We start from the raw sequence: 24,955 nt of genomic DNA on the forward strand, positions 1-24,955 counted from the left end.
TGTGTACCAAGTACTTTATGAAATTCACCACTCGCAGCTGACCTTCACAAAGAAACTCCAAAAACCAAAAAGACTATGATACTCTTAAAAACCAAAGGCTATATAAGGCCTATATCTTTCCCATCTTTTCTGTATTTTAAGAAATGATCTGATCTAATGCTGTTAATGTAGAAATACATTTTACATATTTTAACATCAATAAGAAATAACATTCAAGGGGAGAGCCAACATTTTAAAACCAAAAGGAACACATCTTGGACACCTTAAATTACAAATTCAGTTCTAAGCAGGAACTGCTACTGTGTAACAAATACTGCTCATATCAAAAGTGCTGATGACAAAAAATTCAATATGCCCTCCCCACAGAACTGTTCACATATATATGCATCTATCTATAACTGAAATAAGATTTTAAATGTTTAAGGTGCTTAAGTTTTGCACTGCAGGACTAATTCAATAAGTATTCATCTGCTACCTCTTTGTAGCAGCTCCAGTTAGAGTGAATGATCCAGGGGCAAAAGAGCAAAAGTGCTGTTATTTTCTGGAATGGGGCATTTGCGGAGCTGGGGTGCCCTCTATTGGTAGCGAAGAGGACACACTCATTAGCTGTCCTGCATGCATTTTCTCATTAACCCGGAGTTCACACCCATCCTGAAGCATTCGAACAGCTATTCGGGCAATGTTCTTAGAGTCATCAAGACCACTGTGAGGTCGCCCATCATAATCCATTCCGAGTTTTTCAAGCATTATTGTTAGCTTGGTTTGGCTTCTGGGAACCTGAAAAATAAACAAACAGCTTAGAAAATAATTCGATAGTATTCTGCATGTCACTGTGAAGTGGAAAAAGAAGAAGTTGCAAATTAATAGTAATAGCTAAATAAAGTTAGGCAAAGGGCAAATACTCTGGGTTAAATGAAGCAAATAAAGAGCAAACCTTCAGAGCTTTAAAAATACATTAGAATTTTACCAAAAAAAAAAAAAAAAAGGAGTTCCCGTCGTGGCACAGTGGTTAACAAATCCGACTAGGAACCATGAGGTTGCAGGTTCGATCCCTGGCCTTGCTCAGTGGGTTAAGGAACTGGCAATGTCATGAGCCGTGGTGTAGGTCGCAGACATGGCTTGGATCTGGCATTGCTGTGGCTGTGGCATAGGCTGGCAGCTACAGCTCCGATTAGACCCCTAGCCTGGGAACCTCCATATGCCGCGGGAAGTAGCCCTAGAAAAGACAAAAAAAAAAAAAAAAAGAATTTTAGATAAAAATACACTTAACACAGATAGAATCCTTAAGACATCTAAAAAGTCTACAATTTTGTAATTTAATGAATAATTTATGAAAAGAAATGATTGTTCTGAACATCTACCATTTTAACCCAAACTAATTCTTTTGAATGGCATTTTTCCATAATGTATTATTTTACTTGACTGACTCCTTAGATACAGTGAAAGAATATCTGGCTTTTCTAGATGACTAAAGGTAATAAAGGTCCAGAATGAAAGAGAACATATGCTATTTTAAACCTATTTAAATACTTGCTCCATTTTGATAAATAAAAAATCTCAGACACTCCCCAAATTCCAACATGTCCTCCACTTTTGAGAACCACTACTTTGTCTTCTGTATATCCCTACCAGGAAGAAAATTTGATAAGTTTGACATGGTGTGGTTGTATATAGCTGGCTTTGTCACCTATGCATCTTAGAGCCACTATAAAATGACAGTAATAGTTATACTGTTTACTCACTGGGCTACTGGGAGAATCACAGAGCAAATGACATAAAAGCACCAAGATAAACATCAACGATTATCCTAAACTGCAATACTGCCAATGCATCCTGAGCCTTCCACTAAATATCATCCAGAAAATGCACTTCTAAAAGTAACTTTTCTAACACACTGAGTAACTTGAAATGGACTATTCCTAGAAACACACAACCTATCCTACGAATAGAAGAAATCCAAATGACTAATAATCATAGGGAAAAGACCTCAACTTCATGCATTAATTAGACAAATGCAAATTAGAACCTCAATGAGATGGCAATACACATACATCTAACAAACATTTCAAAACATGGAGCAATTGTAAACTCATAGACACTTCTTGTGAGAGTATAAATTGGAACAACCACTTTGGAAACTACTTTTGCATTATCATGTAATGTCAATGTGGTACATATTCTGTAACTCAACAATTCAGCTCCTAAGTTTATTTATTTATTTTTGTCCTTTGTCTTTTCAGGGCCTCACCTGCAGCATACGGAGGTTCCCAGGCTAGAGGTCTAATCGGAGCTGTAGCTGCTGGCCTATGCCACAGCCACAGCAATACCAGATCCGAGCCTCATCCGCAACGTACACCACAGCTCATGGCAACACAGGATCCTTAACCCACTGAGCGAGGCCAGGGATAGAACCCGCAACCTCATGGTTCCTAGTTGGATTCGTTTCCACTGCCCTATGACGGGAGCTCCTTAGCTCCTAAGTTTATACTCTGGAGAAATGGGTGCACAATGAACCAGAAGATATGAACAAGAATGTTTATAGCACCACTGTTCACAAAAGCCCCAAAATGAAAACCATCAAATGGTCAGCCAAAGTAGAAGAAATACACTCTGGTACAGTCACAATATAATTCTATACAATAATAAAATAAACAAACTACAGTTGCTACATACACAAGGATGAACATCAAACATAATGTTTAGGAAAAAGCAAAATAAACAATATACCCACTGTGATACTAATATACCTTGTTCAAAAACAGGCAAAACTGAACTATATGCTATAAGGATCAACACAGAGATACTAAAGTTATAAGGAAAACCAGAAAATGATTCCCGTGAAAGTATGGATTACAGGAGTTCTGGGAGGAAGGAAGGGAGTTAAGCGGGTGGAATTTACAAGGGATTTTAGGAGCTCCTGCTGTGGTGCAACAGAATAGGTGGCATCTTGGGAATGCTGGGACACAGGTTCAGTCCCCATCCCGGACAGTGAGGTAAGGACATAGTGTTGCCCCAGCTGCAGCTTAGGTTGAGACCACAGCTTGATCTAATCCCTGGCCTTGGAGCTTCATATGCCAAGGGGCGGCCAAAAATGAAAAAAACAAACAGAACAACGACAGCAAAAAAACAAATACAAAAGTTTTACTTTAAAACAGTCTGTCAAAATCTACTTTTCTGTAGGCATAGCTTTCAATTTTTTTAAATGCTAAAACCACAAAAAAACCTGTTTTTAAACAACAGCACCTTTTTCATGAACCTACGTTAGGATATGCCTCACCAAAATGAGGTTGTAAAGGTAAAAAGATGACACAAGAATAACACATAATAGTGAAGCAAAAGGAATCTAGGATGATTTCAGAAGAAGCCCAAACAGTTCAGATTAGAACAGAATTAAAGGCTCCAGAAAGACAGTCTCCAAGGAAAAGCGGGGGGAGGGCAGAAAAACTGACAGATCACCTGAGTGTTTTGAAAACTGAGAAGTGATTAACAGGTTGAGTGGAGAGAAACGGGGTAATAAAACAACTAAAGAAGTCAATTATTAAATCTGGGGAGAAGTTGTGAACACTCTCTACAGTTAAAACAAATGTAAATACTGGAGTTTCCCTTGTGGCTCAGCAAAAGCGAATGTGACTAGCATCCATGAGGATGCAGGTTTGATCCCTGGCCTTGCTCAGTGGATTAAGGATCTGGCATTGCCAGGAGCTGTGGTATAGGTCACAGACGGGGCTCAGATCCCATGTTGCTGTGGCTGTGGTGTAGGCCAGTAGCTACAGCTCCAATTCAACCCCTAGCCTGGGAACCTCCATATGCTAAGGGTGTGGCCCTAAAAAGACAAAAAAAAAAAGGAAATGGAAATACTGAAATAGTGATTTGATTATAAAGCTAATGTAACTCAGAAAGATGCAGGGAGGGGAAGGACATCCGGGAATGATGGCTTTTTAACAGAGCTACACCTTCACTTTCCATTACAGGAACTCAACAGACACCTGAGACTTTAAAATCAAGAAGCAGGAGTTCCCCTCGTGGCACAGCAGAAAGGAATCCAACCAGGAACCATGAGGTTGCAGGTTTGATTCCCTGGCCTTGCTCAGTGGGTTAAGGATCCGGCGTTGCCGTGAGCTGTGGTGTAGGTTGCAGACATGGCTCGGATCTGGCTTTGCTGTGGCTGTGGCATAGGCTGGCAGCTACAGCTCCGATTAGACCCCTAGCCTGGGAACCTCCATGTGCTGCAGGTGAGGCCCTGAAGAGACAAAAGACAAAAAAACAAACAAAAAACAAGAAGCAGCATAACCATATAATTTAGATAAAGGAAAGTTAATATGAGAAGACATAGCTTTAAAAAGTTGAAAGTGTCTGCCTCTGGAGAATAGGAAGCAGTACTGGTAAAGGCCATAGTGAAAAAACTGCCATTTGTTATAAGACATGCAGTACTATTTTTAAAAATTTAAACTATTCACAAGTATTAACTTTAATAAAATTAAAATTAAAAATCAGCATTTGTCTCACACACAATTCATGTACTGAATACCCCCACAGGTTCAAATCTGTTACTGAAGATTTTATATATATATATATATATATATATATATATATATATATATATATAGTTGCCCTATTTAAGTAACAGGTTGAGTGAGGAAAATAGTTTATTTTTCTAAACTCACAATAACATAACTAATTTGGAATCCAAACAATAACAATGAATTATATAACCTTTTTCTGTGTAAAGCACACAGTAAATTATAACTTTATGTACCCACAAAGTATGATAAACTTATCAAGAACACTATAATCAAAATAGAAATCTTACCTTGTAAAAGTTTCCATATGACTTCCGAATATTGATCCATTTTTTGGCAAAAGGTGGATATTTAAGCCTACTTAGCCGGCACTGAATGTTCAGGAACTTACTCATATCCCATGAACTTAAAAACAGGGGGAAAAAATGGATTAAATAAATGATATACTATTCTTTTTTTTTTTTTGGTCTTTTTTTTGTCTTTTTGCCATTTCTTGGGTTGCTCCTGTGGCATATGGAGGTTCCCAGGCTAGGGGTCAAATCAGAGCTATAGCTACAGCCACCGGCCCACGCCACAGCCACAGCAATGCGGGATCCGAGCTGCATCTGCAAACTACACCACAGCTCATGGCAACACCGGATCCTTAACCCAGAGCAAGGCCAGGTATCGAACCCGCAACCTCATGGTTCCTAATCAGATTCGTTAACCACTGAGCCACGACAGGCACTCCAATGATATACTATTCTTAAAAATGAGGATTTTAAGTCATTCTTAAAATGTGTGAATATTCACCCATCACCATAACATCAAGCTTATAAAATTAACCTCTTCCTCCAAAATAATAATTCAAAAATATTCACACATCACCATAACATCAAGCTTATAAAATTAACCTCTTCCTCCAAAATAATAATTCAAAAATAAAATTTTAGGAGTTCCCACTGTGGTGCAGCAGAAACAAATCTGACTAGGAACCATGAGCTTGCGGGTTCCATCCTTGGCCTTGCTCAGGAGATTAAGAATCTGGTGTTGCCGTGAGCTGTGGTATAGGTCACAGACATGACTCCGATCTGGCACGGCTATGGCTGTGTTGTAGGCCGGCAGTTGTATATCCGATTTGACCCCTAGCCTGGGAACCTCCATATGCTGTGGGTGCAGCCCTACAAAGCAAAAAACAAATAAATAAGTAAACTTTGAAAAACAGGAGTTCCCTCATGGCTCAGTGGGTTAAGAAACCAGCATTGTCAGTGTTGGGGCTCAGGTCACTGCTGTGGTGAGGGTTTGATCCCTGGCTGGGCAACTTCTGCATGCTGCAAGTGAGGCCAATAAATTAATTAATTAATTTTGAAAAACAAAGAAAAGTGGAAGTTGAATATATTAATTTTTTTCACAAACTAATTCTCATTGGGCTTATCTTGACCATTTTTAAGGTTCTGATTACCTGGGCACAATTTTTTCACAATTCTAAAATAACTGCTCAGCTTAATTTCAATGCCAGGTTTATCATAACATGAATTTCTCTGAGTATGTTTTGGGTATCAGGGTATGTTTTGATATAAAACAAAAGATACAAACAAATGAACACAATAGTTGAGAGAGAAAAGTAGCTGGTTATCAAGAAGTTGCAAATCAAAACTACCATGAGGTACCACCTCACACCAACCAGAATGGCCATTATTAACAAGTCCACAAATAACAAGTGCTGGAGAAAAGGGAACCCTCCTGTACTGTTGCTGGGAATGTAAACTGGTATAACCACTATGGAAAACAGTATGGAGGTACCTTAGAAATCTATACATAGAACTACCATATGACCCAGAAATCCCACTCTTGGGCATATATCTGGACAAAACTTTCCTTAAAAAAAACACATGCACCCACATGTTCATTGCAGCACTATTCACAATAGCCAACACATGGAAACAACCCAAATGTCCTTTGACAGATGACTGGATTAGGAAGATGTGGTATACATACACAATAGAATACTACTCAGCCATCAAAAAGAACAAAATAACACGATGTGCAGCAACATGGATGGAACTGGAGACTCTCATGCTGAGTGAAGTAAGTCAGAAAGAGAAACACCATATGATATCACTTACATCTGGAATCTAATATAAGGCACAAATGAACCTTTCCACAGAAAAGAAAATCATGGACATGGAGAACAGACTTGTGGTTGCCGAAGGGGAGGGAGTAGGATGGACTGGGAATTTGGGATTAACAGATGCAAATATTGCCTTTGGAATGAGGTCCTGCTGTACAGCACTGGTAACTATATCTATTCGCTTATGATGGAGCATGATAATGTGAGAAAAAAGAATGTATACATGTATGTATAACTGGGTCACCTTGCTGTACAGTAGAAAATTGACAGAACACTGTAAACCAGCTATAATGGAAAAAATAAAAATCATTATAAAATTTAAAAATAAGTTAGGCGTTCCTGTTGTGGCTCAGCAAGAACCCAACTAGTATCCATGAAGATGTGGGTTTGATTCCTGGCCCCACTCAGTGGATTAAGGATCCAGCATTGCCTGTGAATTGTGGTACAGACTGCAGAAGCGGCTAGGATCTGGCATTGCTATGGCTGTGGCTGGCAGCTGCAGCTCCATATCAATCCCTAGTCTGGGAACTTCCATTTGCTGCAGATGCAGACCTAAAAAGGAAAAAAAAAAAAAAAAACCCACAATGTTTTGCCATAGCATGTGTTTCTACAACACCAATAAACCTAGGTAGTTTAGGATAATCCTGACTATACAATGTAGAAACTGCACTAGTTCACACATGGTTTCTCCTAGTCGAATGGAGTCAGAATCACAGCAGTAGAAATTATAACCTTTAGCAGAAAAGAAAAAGCTCTCAGCTAAGATGCTGTACCAGCAACAGGAGTACTTGTAAGTATATGTTAAGAAAATTAAAAACAAAATGCCTATTCCCAAGCTTCTCTGGCATCTGTGCATTTGTAACATCCTTTGAGGCAACTTCCACAGACCCCAAGCTGCTTGCCTGGGCTGTGCAAACTATTTCTAGGAGTATCAGTTATTGTTTTGTTAGTGATCTGGCTGTAAAATTGCACAGGTTTTGAATGCTCTGCTCCAGAACATGAGGTTTTTACAGAAGTGCATACACTCTGTTACAACTCCACCAGGAACACTGCTCATTCATGTTGAAAATCAGTAACAGATTTCTTAAGAGACCCATCAACATTTTCCCAAAGTTCTATTTTGATGTGATGTTCTCCTATTGTACGTGAGGGCCTCTAAACCCTTCATGTACATGACACCTCATCTTTACTGTCCAATTATCCACAATTTGAAATGGCTGTTAATTGGGACTTTCTTCTTCAACCAACAGCATGCAGTATAAGAGCTGCTTCAGCACAATGCCTATAATCCTTGTTTAAAGCTCTCTCATCTCCCCACTTGGCTTTTCATTTAATGCTTTTGGAGCATGTTTTTAATCCCCTTGCAAACATAAGTCTTACACACATTAAGTTATCAGACTACTTAGTCAGATGCCAACATGAATGGTCCATATCACAGAGGTTGTAGGACTCAAGAAAAAGATCAATGTGAGTCAGAGTGTCTGGAGTAAAAGACACTATAAAGGGCTTTGAGTAATAATAAAGAAATAGGAGTTCACGTCATGGAGCAGCGGAAATGAATCTGACTAGGAACCATGAGATTGTAGGTTCAATACCTGGCCTCACTCAGTGGGTTAAGGATCCAGTGTTGCCGTGAGCTGTGGTGTAGGCCACAGACGCAGCTGGGATCTGGCATTGCTGTGGCTGTGGCACAGGCTGGCAGCTGTAGCTCCGATTTGACCCCTAGCCTGGGAACCTCCATATGCCTCGGTTGTGGCCCTAAAAAAAGAAAGCTAACAATAATAATAATGAAATAGTCAAGGAAAAGAATCTTCCAGAAGAAAGGAAAGCTGTATGAATACACAAAGAAAGGATAGGCTATGTGATTCATGAGTCATCCTGACTGGAATAAAAAAGAAAAATGGCAGGAAGATTAGATTACACAGGTAGGGTGGGATTAGATGAGAGAGCCTAGAAAACCAGACTGAAGAGTTTGGACTTTTTTAAGCAAGGAAGTGTTCTGATAAAAACAATGTTTTGGTAAAGTCATTTTAGTTTTACACATTAATATTTACTCTTCTTCTGGAGTTCCCATCGTGGTGCAGTGGAAACAAATCCAACTAGGAACCATGAGGTTTCAGGTTCGATCCCTGGCCTCGTTCAGTGGGTTAAGGATCCGGTGTTGCTGTGAGCTGTGGTGTAGGTTGTAGTTGCAGCACAGATCCCGCTGTGGTCAGCAGCTACAGCTCCAATTCAACCCCTAGCCTGGGAATCTCCATATGCTGCAGGTGAGGCCCTAAAAAGACCAAAAAATAAAATAAAAAATAAAAGTTAAATGAATACAGATATCTTTAATTTTTAAAAGTATATTAAAAAGATAAATTTCCTCAAGACTTACCCATCTGTTAATATAGAATACTTATACTTTGTTCCTAATTCCTTCAATTTCATCCATTCAATGACTTTTTTTAGTACCTGAGGGAAGGTATCAGCTTTGTCCACCTGATCCTGAGGATATAAAAGTAAAACACATAAAAATCAGGTTAGCTTCACATTGTCCTACAAAAAACTCAGACACAAACACTGGAGGGAAAGGAACAGTAAAAGTCTTATCGATGATGTTGTAAACTCTTGATGGTTTCCTATGCTAATCTAGAATTCCATTTTTAAGACAATTAAAAATTGTTTATAGCCAAGTATTAGGGACTGCTTTCTATTTTTGCTTTTTAGGGCTGCACCTGTGGCACATGGAAGTTCCCAGGCTAGGGGTCAAATCAGAGCTATAGGTGCCAGCCCACATCACAGCTGCATCCAAGCTGTGTCTGCAACCTACACCACAGCTCACAGCAACACTGGATCCCTGACCCACTGAGCAAGGACAGGGATTGAACCCCCATCCTCATGGATACTAGTCAGATTCGTTTCCGTTGTGCCGCAATGGGAACTCCCAGGACTGCTTTCAACTGAAAATACATACTCCTCCCAAAATTAAGATTAGGATCATCCACAGGGGTTCTCTTTTTTTAGTACTCAATTTAGTGGCTTACTGAGTCTCCAGAGGGGAGAAAAGGGAAATCTCCTCTCAGCTGGGGGCCACAGCCCTCTAGAGTAGTCTCCCTATCTCAAAGCTGACAGCTTTCCAAAACAAATACTCTCCAAGACTTTCCGGACAGAGACACACAAGACCCTTCATGATCTAGCTTGTCTCTATCACTTTAGCTTTATTTGTGACTACTTTCTCAATAGCCTAAAATGCACCTGAAACCACACCAAACCACTTACAGTTCTGCCCTTCAGACCTGAAATGCCCAGTCATTCTCTTCTACCTATTTACCTATATGCTCAGCCAAGCTCACCAACCTGAGTTTGTCCAGGAGAGTCCTCCATTCCCTCTGTCACAGGGAGCTCCTTCTACAGATGCCCATAACACCCTGATGAAACACTATCAGTCTTCCTAGCTGTACTGTGACCACTGGTTTACTCTGTCTGTCCCCATCTTACAAATGTTAAGAGAGCTCAGGAGAAACTCCTTTGACCATCTTTGTCTCCCTCATACCTTGGAAAATATCATAGCAGGCACTCAAATATTTGTTGAGTGAGTGAACAAATGAAAAGAATGAACAAAGAACTAAATAAATGAACAAAGGATCTACCACATTAGAATACAATCAAAAATCAAAGACCTAAAAAAAAAGCTATATAAAACTAGGCTGTAAATAGATACATTTTAAAATTTTATCTCCAAGCTCAGCATGGATATAAAGCTCAGCTCACTAACTTCACTAATGTTCCAAACAAATGAGATGTTTACCTTCACCATTACAACTTCTTAAAAGGAAAGGCTGAAAAAATCTTACTAGCTTTAAAACTTGCTTTTCTGTTTTTTTAAATATTACAATACAAAAGATCTTTACCAAAGAAGGAAAGTATCACATTTAATTGTTTACAACAATAATTTTCTTAAACTATGAAATAAATCCCTAACTTCAAAACTCCTCTCAAACTCTAGAAAAAAGGAACATAGAATTATAACCTGAGTAATTCCAGTTAGATTGATGCAGAAATCAGAAAGTTGTGTGTTAATCTCTGGTCTCACATACTGCTGAAATGTATCTTCCTAAAAAGAAAGGACAGCAAATTAAAATATTTTCTATGACTTTAGATGCATGATACATAATACATGACAAAGTTAGCCACACTAGGTTATAATTTTACAGGTGCTCAAGGCATAGACCTTTTTAGAGTTTTAACAATTTAAGAATAATGCCCTATTCCCAGAGTACTCAAAATTTTTAAGTAAAAAATTATGTTTTAGTTTAACACTTTTTAAGGTAAAATGAGTGTCTAAAACCAAGTCCTCAAACCAAAGTTTAAATAAACATTTTCCAGAGGAGTAGAGTGTTGATGAGTTTTTATACTATTTTGAAACTGTAAAGTCTATTAACACAAGATACTAACAGCTTTTGAAATAATGAAGTATTTTAAAGAAATGCCAGTCTTCACGTTATAACAAACTAGCTCAAATTACTGCTCTCCCATTTACTCCTGAATAGTCTTTATTTTTAAGATTCCATCAAACTGAATTCTGAATAGTCAAAATTTAACTATATGATATGTGGCAGTTTAAAGGACATTAATAACACTATATATCTTAGCAATATTTAACCTCCTCAAGAAGCGTTCATGCTTCCCTTATTTTATTTTTTGCTTTTTAGGGCCACACCCATGGCATATGGTTCCCAGGCTGGGAGTCTAACCAAGAGCTATAGCAGCCAGCCTACACTACAGCCACAGCAATGCAGGATCAGAGCCACGGGTGCAACCTACACCACAGCTCACGGCAACGCCAGATCCTTAACCCACTGAATGAGGCCAGGGATCAAAACTGCAACCTCATGGTTCCTAGTCGGATTCATTTCCATTGCACTACAACAGGAACTCCTATGCTTGCCTTATTTTATGCTCCTAACAACTCCATGAGCTCATAAAGGACAGTACTGTTAATTATGAGGCTCAGGTCTGTCTCTAAGTGCTTTTTCCTGAGCCCAATGCTACCTCCCTAAACCAGATCACACTAAACCACTTACTAAAAATTCAAGACAATTTCAAAGCCTAAAGATTTATTGGCAGCAACTATTAATACTAGGTTAATATAGAGAAAAAGACAAAATAATATTCCTTATAGTAGAATATTAAAAAATTAAGAAAAATAAGTGATAATAAAATTCTTTTTACAAACTACTATGTTAAGCAGGTTAATTATCAACACCTACAAAAAACTGTAAAAGAGTAAACAAACAGCAAAGAACATCTGAACTTCAAAAGTTACTTACCAGACATATTGCATAAGGAAAAATTCTACTTAACCGAATCTCAGACAAATGAAGTGCATACCCTTTTAAATATCAGTATTTTGTTTCATAATTTTAAATGAAAATCTTTCAAAAATATATCACAACTTCCCTCACCATTACAAGCAGGTAATAAATACTAAATATGACATTAATAATAAAATTTTACTATGTAATACTTTTAACAGAATGGTGCTACAGAGAACTATGTATTCATTGACCAAATATTTAATAATCACCTAAATAAATTACATCATAAGTTAAAAGATTCTTATAAAACAGAGTAGAAAAGAAAACAGAGTAGAAAAGAGGGATCAGAAACACTGGGTGTGTGGGGGTGTCCAAGCTACACTACTGAACAGAGAACCACTTGGGCTTTATTTAGAAGGCAAGAATTAAGGAAGGCCTGGAAGGAAGGAAGTGAGGATAGAAGGGAGGAAGGGAATTAGCAGCAAGACCTCCAGAGGAAAGGAATTTGAGCTAAAGCCTTGGGAGGTAAGGGGGTGGAACACGCATGGCACTTCTGAGAAACAACAAGCAGGTCAGCAAGCAGGTGAAATCAGAGGTAATGAGAGGCCAGATCATGAAAGTAATATGACTTTTACTCTGAGTTAAATGGGGAGCCATAAAAGAGCTATGAGCAGAGGAGTGAAATGATCTGATTTCTATTTTATAAGCATCACTCTCTGGCCACTAGATTGAGAATGGGTTGTAGGGAACAAGGATAGAAACAAACTGGTTAAGTGGTGAACACAACAAAAGAATTCAGTGGGGCTCAGGCTGAGTCAATGCAGTGCGGTTCTGGATATATTTTGAAGACAGAGCAAACCAGAGTCGCTGCTGGCCTGGATGTGTAATGTGAGAAACAAAGGAGTCAAGGATAATTCCAAAGTTTCTGAACTGAGCAATTAAAGAGAGTCACCAGCCCTCAAGCTATGGAAGGCTGAAGATAAAACAGATTGAAGGTAAATTCAACTTGGGACACATTAAGATGTCTGTTTAGATGTCCAAGTAGAGATGTTAAATAACAGTCTGGATTTGGGTCAGAAAGCAAGTTGAAGATACGTATCCGGAAGACATCAGCATATAGTTTCTAAAAACTATGGAACAAGATGATAAGACAAAATCATTAAAGGAAAGGATCTACATAGAGAAGACGACCTGGGATTAAACCTATAGCATCCAATATTAGGAAGTTGGGAAAAGAGGAATCAGCAAAGGAAACTGTGAAGGGGAACCCAGCAAGGCTGAAGAAAACCCAGTGGAATGAGATGTACTGGCAGTCACTTGAAGAAAGTGCTTCAAGGAGAGAGTGGTCAATTCCACCAGGACTACATGAAGGTCAAAGATGACACTGAGGAGTGATCTTAATGTAGTGATGGAAATGGAATACATAACTTAAGCCTACAGTGGTGTGGGTTTAAGAGAGTATGGGAGAAAACAGAGAGAGACTTACATGTAACTTTTTCAAAAAAAATCTGCCATGGTGGAACAAAGGCCTCGGGTAGCTGGCAGGGAAGTGGGATCAAGTGAAGGCTTTTTATGGTGTGAAAAATAACAAGTCCGTATGCACTGGGAACAATATAGTGGAAAGCAATAAGTCATTCATGTCTAAATAAGGAAGAAGAATGGCTAAAGGAACGTCCTTGAGTGAGAGAGAGGAAGTAAGATCTAGTGAAAGATGATCATAGCTTGATGATCATAACTCTCCTCCTTTTAATTTATTGACCTGTTTGGATAAGGAAATTATATAAATAGGATGATTAAGAATATAACTAAAAAAGACTTCAGATAACACAAAAAATTCTATGCATTTTAATGCACAAAGCCTTTTTATACTCACTCCCAGTGTGTTGCAACTGGGGATACCACAAAAGTAACTTCTGGATACGGAGATGTTACAATACATCCTCATTCATATTTTATAAGGCAAATGATATTAAACACTTCACCGGAAAGATAATCAGTTCTAAGTTGAAACATAATTTCCGTATCTTATTTTCTTATTTTTAGAGATCAGCATTTAAATTAGTCTACCATAGTGGTTCTCAACCCTAACTGCATACCAACTGAGAAGCTTTAAAAAAAAAAAAAAAAAAAAAGATGACACCAGGGGTCCTACCACAGAACAACTAAATCAGAATCTCTGGGATGAGGGCCAGGTATCAGTAATTTTTTTTTAATCTGCAGGAGATTCTGATATTCAGCCAGATATGGATTCTACACAAACAGAAAAAATACTTTTATTTTAGCTACTGTAAAAGGAGAGCAACGGACTCTAAAATTATTTTATTATACCCTATCTATTAAGTATGCAGCAAGAGCAAACATCCCCTCTACAGAATTCTAATTCTAGCTAACACAGCAAATGGGACCCTTCACCGTATCACCCAACCCCAGAATAGCTACTGCTAAAATAAAACTTAAATGTAAAAATTGACTTACTATTTCTAAGGTATGTGTATTCAGTAAAACAACAGGAAATTCTATTATTTCATGTATGAACTCAGGTGGGTTACCCTCTTCACAAGTGGCTTCGAAGTCAATAATACAGATGTAGTCATAGTAACTGTCAGCACAACTGCCCTCTTTCAACATCAGCTTTTGCTTCTTATAATAGTTTTTCAGTCTCTTCTTTAGTACATCCTTTACACCTCTAAGGAAAATGAGAGTAAAATTAATTCTTAGGTGAATTTTATAGGCAAGAACCTGAATTCTTACTTGCTGGCACCGAACTGAACATTAACAGTCACAGCATAATTTAGCAAATGCTAGCTAAAATAAAAGTAAAGAAATCAAGACTCAAAGCTAAGTTAGCAAAGAACTAATTTAAAAAGAACATTTAAAACAGCATCAGGATTTTCCTTAACACATAACTTTTCATTTTTGCGGTAAGGTACATAAAATATATATTTGGTCTTTTAAACCATAAGCCTTGTTGACATACCACCTACACAGCCATCCTGCCTCATACACTAAGATGACAAACATGATACAAAAACTGAAATTAATACTGAATTAGTTTACTGACCAAATTTTTGACAAATTTCAGAGAATGAAAATCCAGGTAAAATTAAACATACTGTGCTATCTCTTCCCTTTCTTTTGGTTTTTGTTAAGTTAGACAACTAAAAAAAATCCATATGAATATGAAAGCATTATGAGTCTAATATATAAAGTTGAATGTCTGTTAGCTATATAAGGAGGAAGACTAATTTAGGAGACACCCTAGACTAAACCATGTCCAGAAAAACACTGTCATAGTTAGTAGATTCTTTTTTTTTTTTTTTTTGCTTTTTAGGGCTGCACCTGCGGCACACGGAGGTTCCCAGGATAGGGATAGAATCACAGCTACAGCTGCCAGCCTACGCCAGAGCCACAGCAACGCCAGACCCAAGCCACATCTGCAACCTACAGCACAGCTCACGGCAACACAGGATCCTTAACCAGCTGAGCAAGGCCAGAGATGGAATCCGCAATCTCATAGTTCCTGGTCAGATTCGTTTCCACTGTGCCACGATTCTTAATTGGAAACAGATTCCTTAATTTACCATGGGTAGAATATGATTTAGGAGATTTCAGTTTGACAGATATTTTTAAAGTATATGTTCCACAAATGGGAGGTGGGGCAAGGTTGTTCTAAGTGGATAACAATGGTGGGTAATGGCAGTCACATTCAACAAACAGCATTTCTTTAAAAAAAATCAAGTCACAACCATTATGTAGACTTCCTTTACTGTTACTTGGTTGAGTCCTATGAGGGCTTGCAAATATAAAATGCTAGTAAATATAAGAGGATCTAAACTGTAATTAAATGTGTAGTGACAAGGAAAGCATTTTGGTCACATCACTAATGTTTCTAAGCTTTAGTTTTCCTCCCTAAACTACCACTAAAAAGGAATCTTATCCATGAAAAATTCTGAAACATTAACCAAATATTTGTTTTAAGAAAAAAAAAGTTTTAATATGTTTATATTTGCTTGAAATTTTCCAAACTACCAAAACCTAGGAAGGAAACCCCCTACTTTAATATTAAGGTATTGAGCATGACCTCTGGGTCATGTGTGCAGCTTTGGATTACTCTGTCTTAATTTTTATTTCTTTTTTGAAGAAACTGTATTACTTAAGGTAGAACTGTATTTACTAAAAGGCTGTCTGCAAATCTATTGGCAACACAAACATACAACAGTTGCTCCAGAGAAACCTGCATCTTTAACAACTCCCTTGTCTCTCCAAATCCCAACAATCAACATTTTTGCCAATTCCAACTCAGAAAAACATTCATAACCTGGTTCTCTTGGGTTTTTCTTGGTAGGGCTCTCATTAGCTTCCTCGACTATGGCAACCATCCCTGCTATCACAGCCCACTTCTTCATTCTTTACCTTTGTTCTACATTAACAGTAAACACTAGAGCCAACTTCCTGCTGAAATACCTTCAGTGGCTCCCTCCTGCTTCAGAGGTAAAATGCTTACTTCAGCACAGAGTTACGTCAGCACTGAGCCACGACCTGACCTATCACTTCAGCATCATCTTTGATGTTCGCCCTCCCCACAGTACATCGCACACTTCAAACAAAACACAATAGCCACTTTCCAAAAATGTGGCACATTTTCATATTCTATAACTTTGGATGTACAAAGAAAAAGATTATGTAGCAGAAAACATACAAACAGAAATTAGGAGTTTTGATTTCTTTTTGCCCAAAATACCCTCCTTCCCTTTTCTGTTTTATATCAATTCAAATGTCATCCCTGAATCCCTGAGACAGACTCTCCTCTGTAGTCTCATGATGTACTTGGCCAGACCTCCAATAAAGCAAGGGTCATTCTGTATTAGGATTATCATTTTGCATATTTTCCCCCAAAGATTGAGCTTTCCAAAATAGGAAATAGATCTGTTTTACCTTTATAACAGTATTACTTAGTAAAGTACTCAAAATTTGGTAATTTTAGATATAAACAAACATCTAGATCTCTAGCTCCCATATAAGTCAGAAGTGAGCAACCAATCTTCACACCAAGGAAGGACAAAAGTTTTGCTCAGAAAATCTTTAGTAGGCTGTATTTTCATAATAGAAAAAGTCAGGGGGAAAGAAGGTAAAAATTAGAGTAGAAAATCAGGAAGGGAAAAAAATACACGTGTGATCTTTTGAAAACAGAATAGAGCAGGGAAGCTCTATTTTAAAGCAAAGAGGAGGAATACTGTTTATAAGAGAATAAGGATTCTGGCAGACCCAAAACCAGTAAGTTTTCCTCCAACAGTGTAGTCATTTCTTCTCTTGATGCCTGGCAATTCTCTTGTATATCAAAAATCTACATGATTTTCCTGGATTCCAAAGGTCATTTCTGTTCCATGCCTCAAGCCAAAATAAAGTGACTTGTTTTACAAAAAATTACTAAAACTTAACTATGTATACATCTCACTGAAGGAGCGCGCGCACACACGAGTTGAAGCTGCGTTATTTTTTCATTCAATATACAGTTAAATCCTTACTATCATTCTGCATATTGTGAGAGGCTAAAACAGAAGAAAAAATATTTCCTGACAGGTGAAAGCTTTTTTTTTTAATTACCTGGTTTCACAGAAACCCTCTTATAAAAATAATACAAATGATCAAATGAAAAGGGAAAATATTCAATCTCATTAATAAGGTATAATTATCCATCAACCAAGTGACCAAATGAAAAAAAAATCTAAACATACTTGCTATAAAAAGATAGATACTCATATATTTCTGGTAGATTATCAAAATATTCAAAGGCTTTAACTCAGCAATCCTATTATCTAAAATATCAACAGAAATAATCAGAATCACACATAAAGATTCATATATAAGAATGTAAACTAAAGCTGTTATTTGAATTGTTAATGGTTATCTCTTTACAGTAGGATTACATGTGATTTTTAATTTTTCAGTGTTTTCAAGATTTTCTAGGATAAGCATGAACTACTTTTATAATTTTAAAAAATTACTTTTAATTACCTGGTTTCAAGCTTAAATTCTGAAAGTTTAGCTCTGAGCTCTTCCTTACTCATTCTATTAATGCAACCATTTGTAATAGCAATCTCTTTGTAAACTGGGTCACTGAAATCACTTGCAATGGAGGTAATGAATTTAGATCCTTTTGTTTCTTGGCCATCAAGTCTACATCGTTGCTTTTTCTACAAAAAAACAAACACACACATACATATATACTTATACATATGTAGTTTATAGCTAGCACAAGCATCTTAAAGAGTCAAACTCCTGAAGCCTTTTGATGCTACATGTTCAATAAAAAGTTCATAGAAAGAAGATATGTGTTCCCAATACAATTTACCCTGTTTTCTTCTGACTCATGAGGTTCCTCACAGGACATGAAGCTAAGTAAAAAGAGCACTGGTGTTGGAGTCAGAGCAACCTCAGTACAGAGCCCCAGCTGACCATTTACTATCAGCATAACCTTGGGTAGTTACTTACTAGCCTCTGATCTTCAGTTTCTTTATAAAATAAGATAAAACTGTCTCAAATGGCATTTGGTATTGGTAATGATAAACAGTATCTGGGTGAGATCATAAGGATTAAATGAGATCAAGTATATCAGGCTCCTGATACCATACCCACCACAGCTATTAACAAATGGTGATTTTACTTATCATTACAGATTGTAGGTCAGACTTTTTCACAAACAATATTCTAAACTTTACAAATGAACTTTTTTTTTTTTGTCTTTTTAGGCCCACGCCCACGGCATATAGAAGTTCCCAGGCTAGGGGTCGTATCAGAGCTGTAGCTGCCAGCTTATACCACAGCTCACAGCAACACTGGATCCTCAACCCACAATGAGCAAGGTCAGCAACTGAACCCTTGTCCTCATGGATACTAGTTGGGTTCATTACCACTGCACCACCACGGGAACTCCAAATGAACCAATTTTTAAATAAACTTATACAACCAAGTTTTAAATAAACTTAATGCCTTCCTGAGAATTCTTTAACTTGACTTTATTTTACAAAGTTAACAGAAATTGGCCATTATAAAAACAAAATGGACCAGAAATCTAATTCAAAAGTTGCTAGTACCCAAGGCAAAGGAAATATATTCAGTTTCAAAACACACAATTTCACAAAAGTTATATGCATGTATCAGCTATGCAAGAGAACTATAGTTACCATAGTATAATGTCTTCCTCCTTTCTTAAATCAAAGTCCATGTTAAGAAAAATATATAATTCGATTCTAATCGTGCCACAGGTAGTCCCAAATAACTAATATGTTAAATTCCAAAGATTCATTTATGTTATTTTCCACATGCAATGTTACAAATATTAGGTATGTTCCAGAATTTTCAAAAATACTTTGGAATTTACTATCAATTCATACTAAAGCTTGTTAACTTAGTCATAATTTACCACACTGTCCCCTTGTGAACTTTAATTGCAGATTAGGGAGAGATGACCATGGACAGGCCATAGTCCCTGACTTAGAACTGATCCTGATGGTTCAGGGACTTTCTCACTCTAAGCCTCAATGTGATGCAACACACATTTAGAAGATACTATGCTAGAACACTGTCTCCTTCCTCCACCGCTACCTTCACCCACATACTTCTACCCTTTTATTCTCAGTGCCCAGCTTCCTCAGTTTTATGGTGAATGGTCTTTCTTGTGAAGGGTCTCTGTATGCTTCCTTTCCCTCCAAGCCCTTCCCCTGGGTCTTTGCATAGTTATCTCATTTGCCTTCTAATTACTTTAAGAGGACTTCAAGTCCCTTCTCTCTAAAAAAAACCACTCTTCTATGCTACTTCACTCTTCAATTTGAGATACTGCCAATAACATCATCGTGTAAATCAGTTTACTTTTTTTTTTTTTTTTTTTTTTTGCTTTTCAGGGCCACACCCGCGGCATATGGAGGTTCCCAGGCCAAGGGTCTAATCAGAGCTGTACCCACTGGTCTATGCCACAGCAATGTGGGATCCGAGCCACATCTGCAACCTATACCACAGCTCACAGCAACACCAGATCCTTAATCCACTGAGCCAGGCCAGGGATCGAACCCTCAACCTCATGGTTCCTACTCGGATTCATTTCCACTGAGTCATGACGGGAAATCCTAAAATAATTTTTGAAAGTTTATTTTTAATGAGAGAAGTATGACTGAATGCACTTCATTATATTTTAAAGTCTAAAATTTTAAGATGTAGTGACTTAAGGCCTGGGCCAATGTTTCTAGTTGGTTTTAATAACTGTAATACTTGTTAAAAACCTGTTTAATAATGATGGTCATTTAATAATAAAGGATACAGTCTCTCTTTTTCAGGCTCAATTAAGCAAAATATTTTGTTGTAATTCATCTAAGTAAATTTTCATTATCCCTAATGCCATTTGTTTTTGTAAATTCATAGGTGTTGCATTTTTGTCTTTGTAACCAAGTAAATTCAAATTTCATCAGAACTCCTCTTTTAGGATTTTAATCAAACTTAATTCTGCTTCCAAGTTTTTAAGTGTGTAGATGTAAAGGCTTTTTAAAAAAAAATGATAATGCACAGGATTTCTGGCATAAAATAATGGAAATGTTTTCAAAACATCTATTTTCAAAATGTTCTTGGTGCAAAAGTGGATATAGAGGGAACATACCTTAACATAATCAAAGCCATTTATGACAACCCCACAGCAAATATAATACTCAATTGGAGAAAAGCTGAAAGCCTTTCCCCTAAAATCTGGAGCAAGACAAGGATGTCCACTCTCAGCACTGTTATTCAACATAGTACTGGAAGTCCTAGCCACAGCAATCAGATAAACAAAAGAAATAAAAGGCATTCAAATAGGAAGAGAAGAGGTAAAACTGTCATTGTATGCAGATGACATGATACTATATATAGAAAACCCTAAGGACTCAACCCCAAAACTACCTGAACTGATCAACAAATTCAGCAAAGTAGCAGAATATAAGATTAATATTCAGAAATCAGTCGCATTTCTATATACTAACAATGAAATAGGAGAAAAGGAATACAAAAATACAATACCTTTTAAAATTGCACCCCAAAAAATCAAATACCTGGGAATACACCTGACCAAAGAGGTAAAGGACTTTTACGCTGAGAACTATAAAACATTAATCAAGGAAATAAAAGAAGATGTAAAGAAATGGAAAGATATTCCATGCTCCTGAGTTGGAAAAATTAATATTGTAAAAATGGGCATACTACCCAAAGCAATCTACAGATTCAATGCAATCCCTATCAAATTACCCATGACATTTTTCACAGAACTAGAACATACAATCCAAACATTTATATGGAACCACAAAAGACCCAGAACTGCCAAAGCAATTCTGAAGAACAAAAACCAAGCAGGAGACATAACTCCTCCCAGACTTCAGGCAATATTACAAAGCCACAGTCATCAATACAGTGTGGTACTGGTACCAAAACAGACATACAGACCAATGAAACAGAACAGAGAACCCAGAAATAAACCCAGACACCTATGATCAATTAGTCTTTGACAAAAGAGGCAAGAACATAAAATGGGGAAAAGACAGTCTTTTCAGCAAGCATTGCTGGGAAACCTGGAGAGCTGCATGCAAAGCAAAGAAACTAGAAAACGCCTTCATACCATGCACAAAAATAAACTCAAAATGGCTTAAAGACTTGAAGACAAGACACTATCAAACTCCTAGAAGAGAACATAGGCAAAACATTCTCTGACATCAACCTTATGAATATTTTCTTAGGTCAGTCTCCCAAAGTAACAGAAATAAGAGCAAAAATAAACAAATGAGACCTAATCAAACTGACAAGGTTTTGCACAGCAAAGGAAACCAAAAAGGAAACAAAAAGTTTCTCCCAACTTACAGAATGGGAGAAAATAGTTTCAAATGATGCAGCTGACAAGGGCTTAATTCTAGAATATATAAGCAACTTATACAACTCATCAGCAAAAAAGCCAACAACCCAATTGAAAAATGGGCAAAGACCTGATACACATTTTTCCAAGGAAGATACACAGATGGCCAACAAACACATAAAAAATGCTCAACATCCCTGATTATTAGAGAAATGCAAATCAAAACTACCACGAGATACAACCTCACACCAGTAAGAATGGCCATCATTCATAAGTCCACAAATAACAAATGCTGGAGGGGGTGTGGAGAAAAGGGAACCCTCCTGCACTGTTGGTGGGAATGTAAGCTGGTACAACCACTATGGAGATTAGTATGGAGATACCTTAGAAATCTATAAATAGAACTACCATATGATCCAGCAATCCCACTCTTGGGCATATATCCAGACAAAACTTTCCTTAAAAAAGACACATGTAGGAGTTCCCATCGTGGCGCAGTGGTTAACGAATCTGACTAGGAACCATGAGGTTGCAGGTTCGATCCCTGGCCTTGCTCAGTGGGTTAAGGATCCCACGTTGCCATGAGCTGTGGTATAGGTCACAGATTCTGCTCAGATCCCACATTGCTGTGGCTCTGGTGTAGGCCGGCAGCTACAGCTCCAATTAGACCCCTAGCCTGGGAACCTCCATATGCCGTGGGAGTGGCCCTAGTAAAGGCAAAAAGACCAAAAAATAAAAATAAAAAATAAAAAGACACATGCACCCACATGTTCATTGCAGCACTATTTACAATGTGCAGCAACATGCATGGAACTAGAGACTCTCATACTGAGTGAAGTAAGTCAGAAAGAGAAAGACAAATACCATATGATATCACTTATATCTGGAATCTAATATAAGGCACAAATGAACCTTTCCACAGACAAGAAAATCATGGACATGGAGAATAGACTTGTGGTTGCCGAGCGGGGGGTGGGTTGGGGGGGGTGGGGAACTTGGGGTTAAGAGATACAAACTACTGCCTTTGGAATAGATTAGCAATGAGATCCTACTGTGTAGCACTGGGAACTACATCTAGTCACTTAGGACTTGAGCATGATAATGTGCAAAAACAGAATGTGTACATGTATGTGTAACTGGGTCACCATGCTATACAGTAGAAAAAAAATTGTATTGGGGAAATAACTATTAAAAATAATAATAATAAAAATCTTCTTGGTGCAGAAAAGGTTTCTTTTGATAAGCACCTACTTACTAAGTTATTATTAAAACATATTTTCTTTCATCTTGAAACAAATTGTGTTTAAAAAAAAAAACTTTAAGGACCAAGCGATTAATCCCTTTTTCATCACAGAAAATGACGATTCAGGAAGGGCGGAACCCAGTCAGATTCATGTTACTAAAAGATCATTCTAGCTGCCATGTGAAAAGAGCAAGAGCTGGGAAACCTCTTATAAGTACCCGCACTATGAGGTGCTCAGCATCTCTGTATTATTAATGGTATTATTTACAATCTGCAGCGCTAGTCAACAATAGCTAATTATCTGTCAAAGAAAATAAAGTTTTAAGACTGTTTTTGCAACTCTGCCACTATAACGAAGATTGACCAGTGAGCTATCAAAAGCATTAAGAGTATCATATAAAGTCCACAGGAGAAAGAAGTAAATGGGCACAAATCAGAGACAAAGCTCCAGCTAACAGACACAATACCTTCTGCCAAGGCTGGGAGGTGGGCTTAAAGTCTTAAGAAGTGACATACCTAGAACAGTTGGCGAGATTTTTAAAAGCACACACTAATTACGAACTAGGGCTACAAAGAATGAAAACAGGAACCGTGCCCTCCCCCCCAATGTTTACAGAAGAATTCCCACTAAAATAACTTCTAAAACCACAGTTCACGTACTTCTCGTCTACTGTTTACTCACTTCCAGAGGGTGACTAGGACCAGAGAGCGCTCAATGACAACCACCCCGAGTAAAGCTCCCAGAGTTGGGGACCGGGAAGGCGGCCGGGGCTGGGGTCCTAGGGTGCGCAGGCTGCAGTTCCTGCGGGAAAACCCTCCAAGACTGGGGCGCGCGGGCGGACTCTCACCTCGGGATTCCGATGCTGCGGCTGCTCCCCGCACTCCGACCCCAGCGACCCGCGCCGCGCGGGAGCCAGGGCCTCGCCGCCGGGCTGGTGGCTCTGCTCATCCTCCATGCTGCGTGTCACCTAAGAAGAGAGCTGCTGGTGTCCGCCACTCGCTAACTCTCACTCGGCCAAGCCCGAGAGCCTCGCCTTTCTCCGTTGAAAAATTACCGGGCTCGCGTTCCCGCGGCGGCGGCCACACAAACTCCCGCGGACACCTCCCACTTCCGGGAGCGTAAGGCGTCCAGACGCTGCGCAGGCGCGGTGAGCCGGCTGGCGGAACGCGAGCGCTGAAGCTGACAGGAGCGGGGGGGGGAGGGGCGAGAGGAAGGCGCGCGCGGGAGGAACTGGGAGTGTGCGCTCCCGGTGCCGAGTTAATGCTAGGCCAGAGTTCGGACCCTAGACCCTAGAGGTTGCCACTGGAGGAAATGACCCGTCACCGTCTACTAAGAAGAAAATGATGGGCGCCCTGGAGAGAGATGAATTTTAAACGTAGCAAATAACATTTATAAAACAGTCTTCATTTTCCGTAAGGCATTTAAGACATCCACTCTGGACAAGAAGAAATGGGTCTGGACTTATTAAGAAACTGAGCAAAGTATGTGAAACAGCTGTTTTCAAGAATCAGCAGTTAGAGACCTTTGTACCTGAGAGAAAAGAAACAAACAAGATGGGCCTTGTATCACCCTGGGCCTTGTATCACCCTGGCCACCTGCTGGGAGGTAGTTTCCAGTTCGGAAGTACAAGGAGAACTCAGAGCCTAGGGTCTCGGGTAAAGACAGAGGGCTGGCTGAGTGGAGAAGGCAGGGATTGAATTTGGGAATTTGAAGAGAGCAAGTTGGTTGGGATTTAAGAGGCAGAGTTCATGGAGAAAGCTTCAGAAATCTGCATAGGGGCACCCTTGCATCTTTAGCTGAATACAAATCAGTGAATATTTCATGTGAAACTCCACAAGGCCAGGAAAGAACAATTGTTGGGGAGCAGTTAAGCCAAACAATTCTCAGAGCTCACACAGGACTTAGGAATCATTTGA

General features: G+C 38.5%; 1 protein-coding gene across 2 annotated transcripts; it reads right to left on the reverse strand.

Moving 5' to 3' along the window:
- On the reverse strand, window positions 1–24,172 carry ERI1 (exoribonuclease 1). Of its 2 annotated transcripts, XM_047772559.1 has the most exons (7): window positions 23,887–24,172; window positions 17,946–18,124; window positions 14,406–14,616; window positions 10,643–10,726; window positions 9,008–9,117; window positions 4,811–4,925; window positions 1–777 (listed from the first exon to the last, which is right to left on the reverse strand). In XM_047772559.1, exons 1-7 carry the CDS (start codon window positions 23,992–23,994, stop codon window positions 535–537), a joined length of 1,050 nt encoding a protein of 349 aa, XP_047628515.1. In that variant the 5' UTR covers window positions 23,995–24,172; the 3' UTR covers window positions 1–534. The 2 variants fall into 2 exon arrangements, with proteins under 2 accessions (XP_047628515.1, XP_047628516.1); XM_047772560.1 differs by lacking the exon at window positions 17,946–18,124.
- Between the last annotated feature and the right edge of the window lie 783 nt (window positions 24,173–24,955).

The sequence above is a fragment of the Phacochoerus africanus genome, chromosome 3, assembly GCF_016906955.1.
Source record: "Phacochoerus africanus isolate WHEZ1 chromosome 3, ROS_Pafr_v1, whole genome shotgun sequence".
NCBI lineage: Eukaryota > Metazoa > Chordata > Mammalia > Artiodactyla > Suidae > Phacochoerus > Phacochoerus africanus.

Excerpts from the sequence above, each read along its gene's own strand:
- ERI1 (XM_047772559.1), bottom strand. The coding sequence starts at position 23,994 with ATGGAGGATGAGCAGAGCCACCAGCCCGGCGGCGAGGCCCTGGCTCCC. Across the intron at positions 14,617-17,945 it reads GAATTTAAGCTTGAAACCAG|AGGTGTAAAGGATGTACTAA; the intron begins GTAATTAAAAGT and ends CATTTTCCTTAG. Across the intron at positions 10,727-14,405 it reads ATACACATACCTTAGAAATA|GAAGATACATTTCAGCAGTA; the intron begins GTAAGTCAATTT and ends CTTTCTTTTTAG.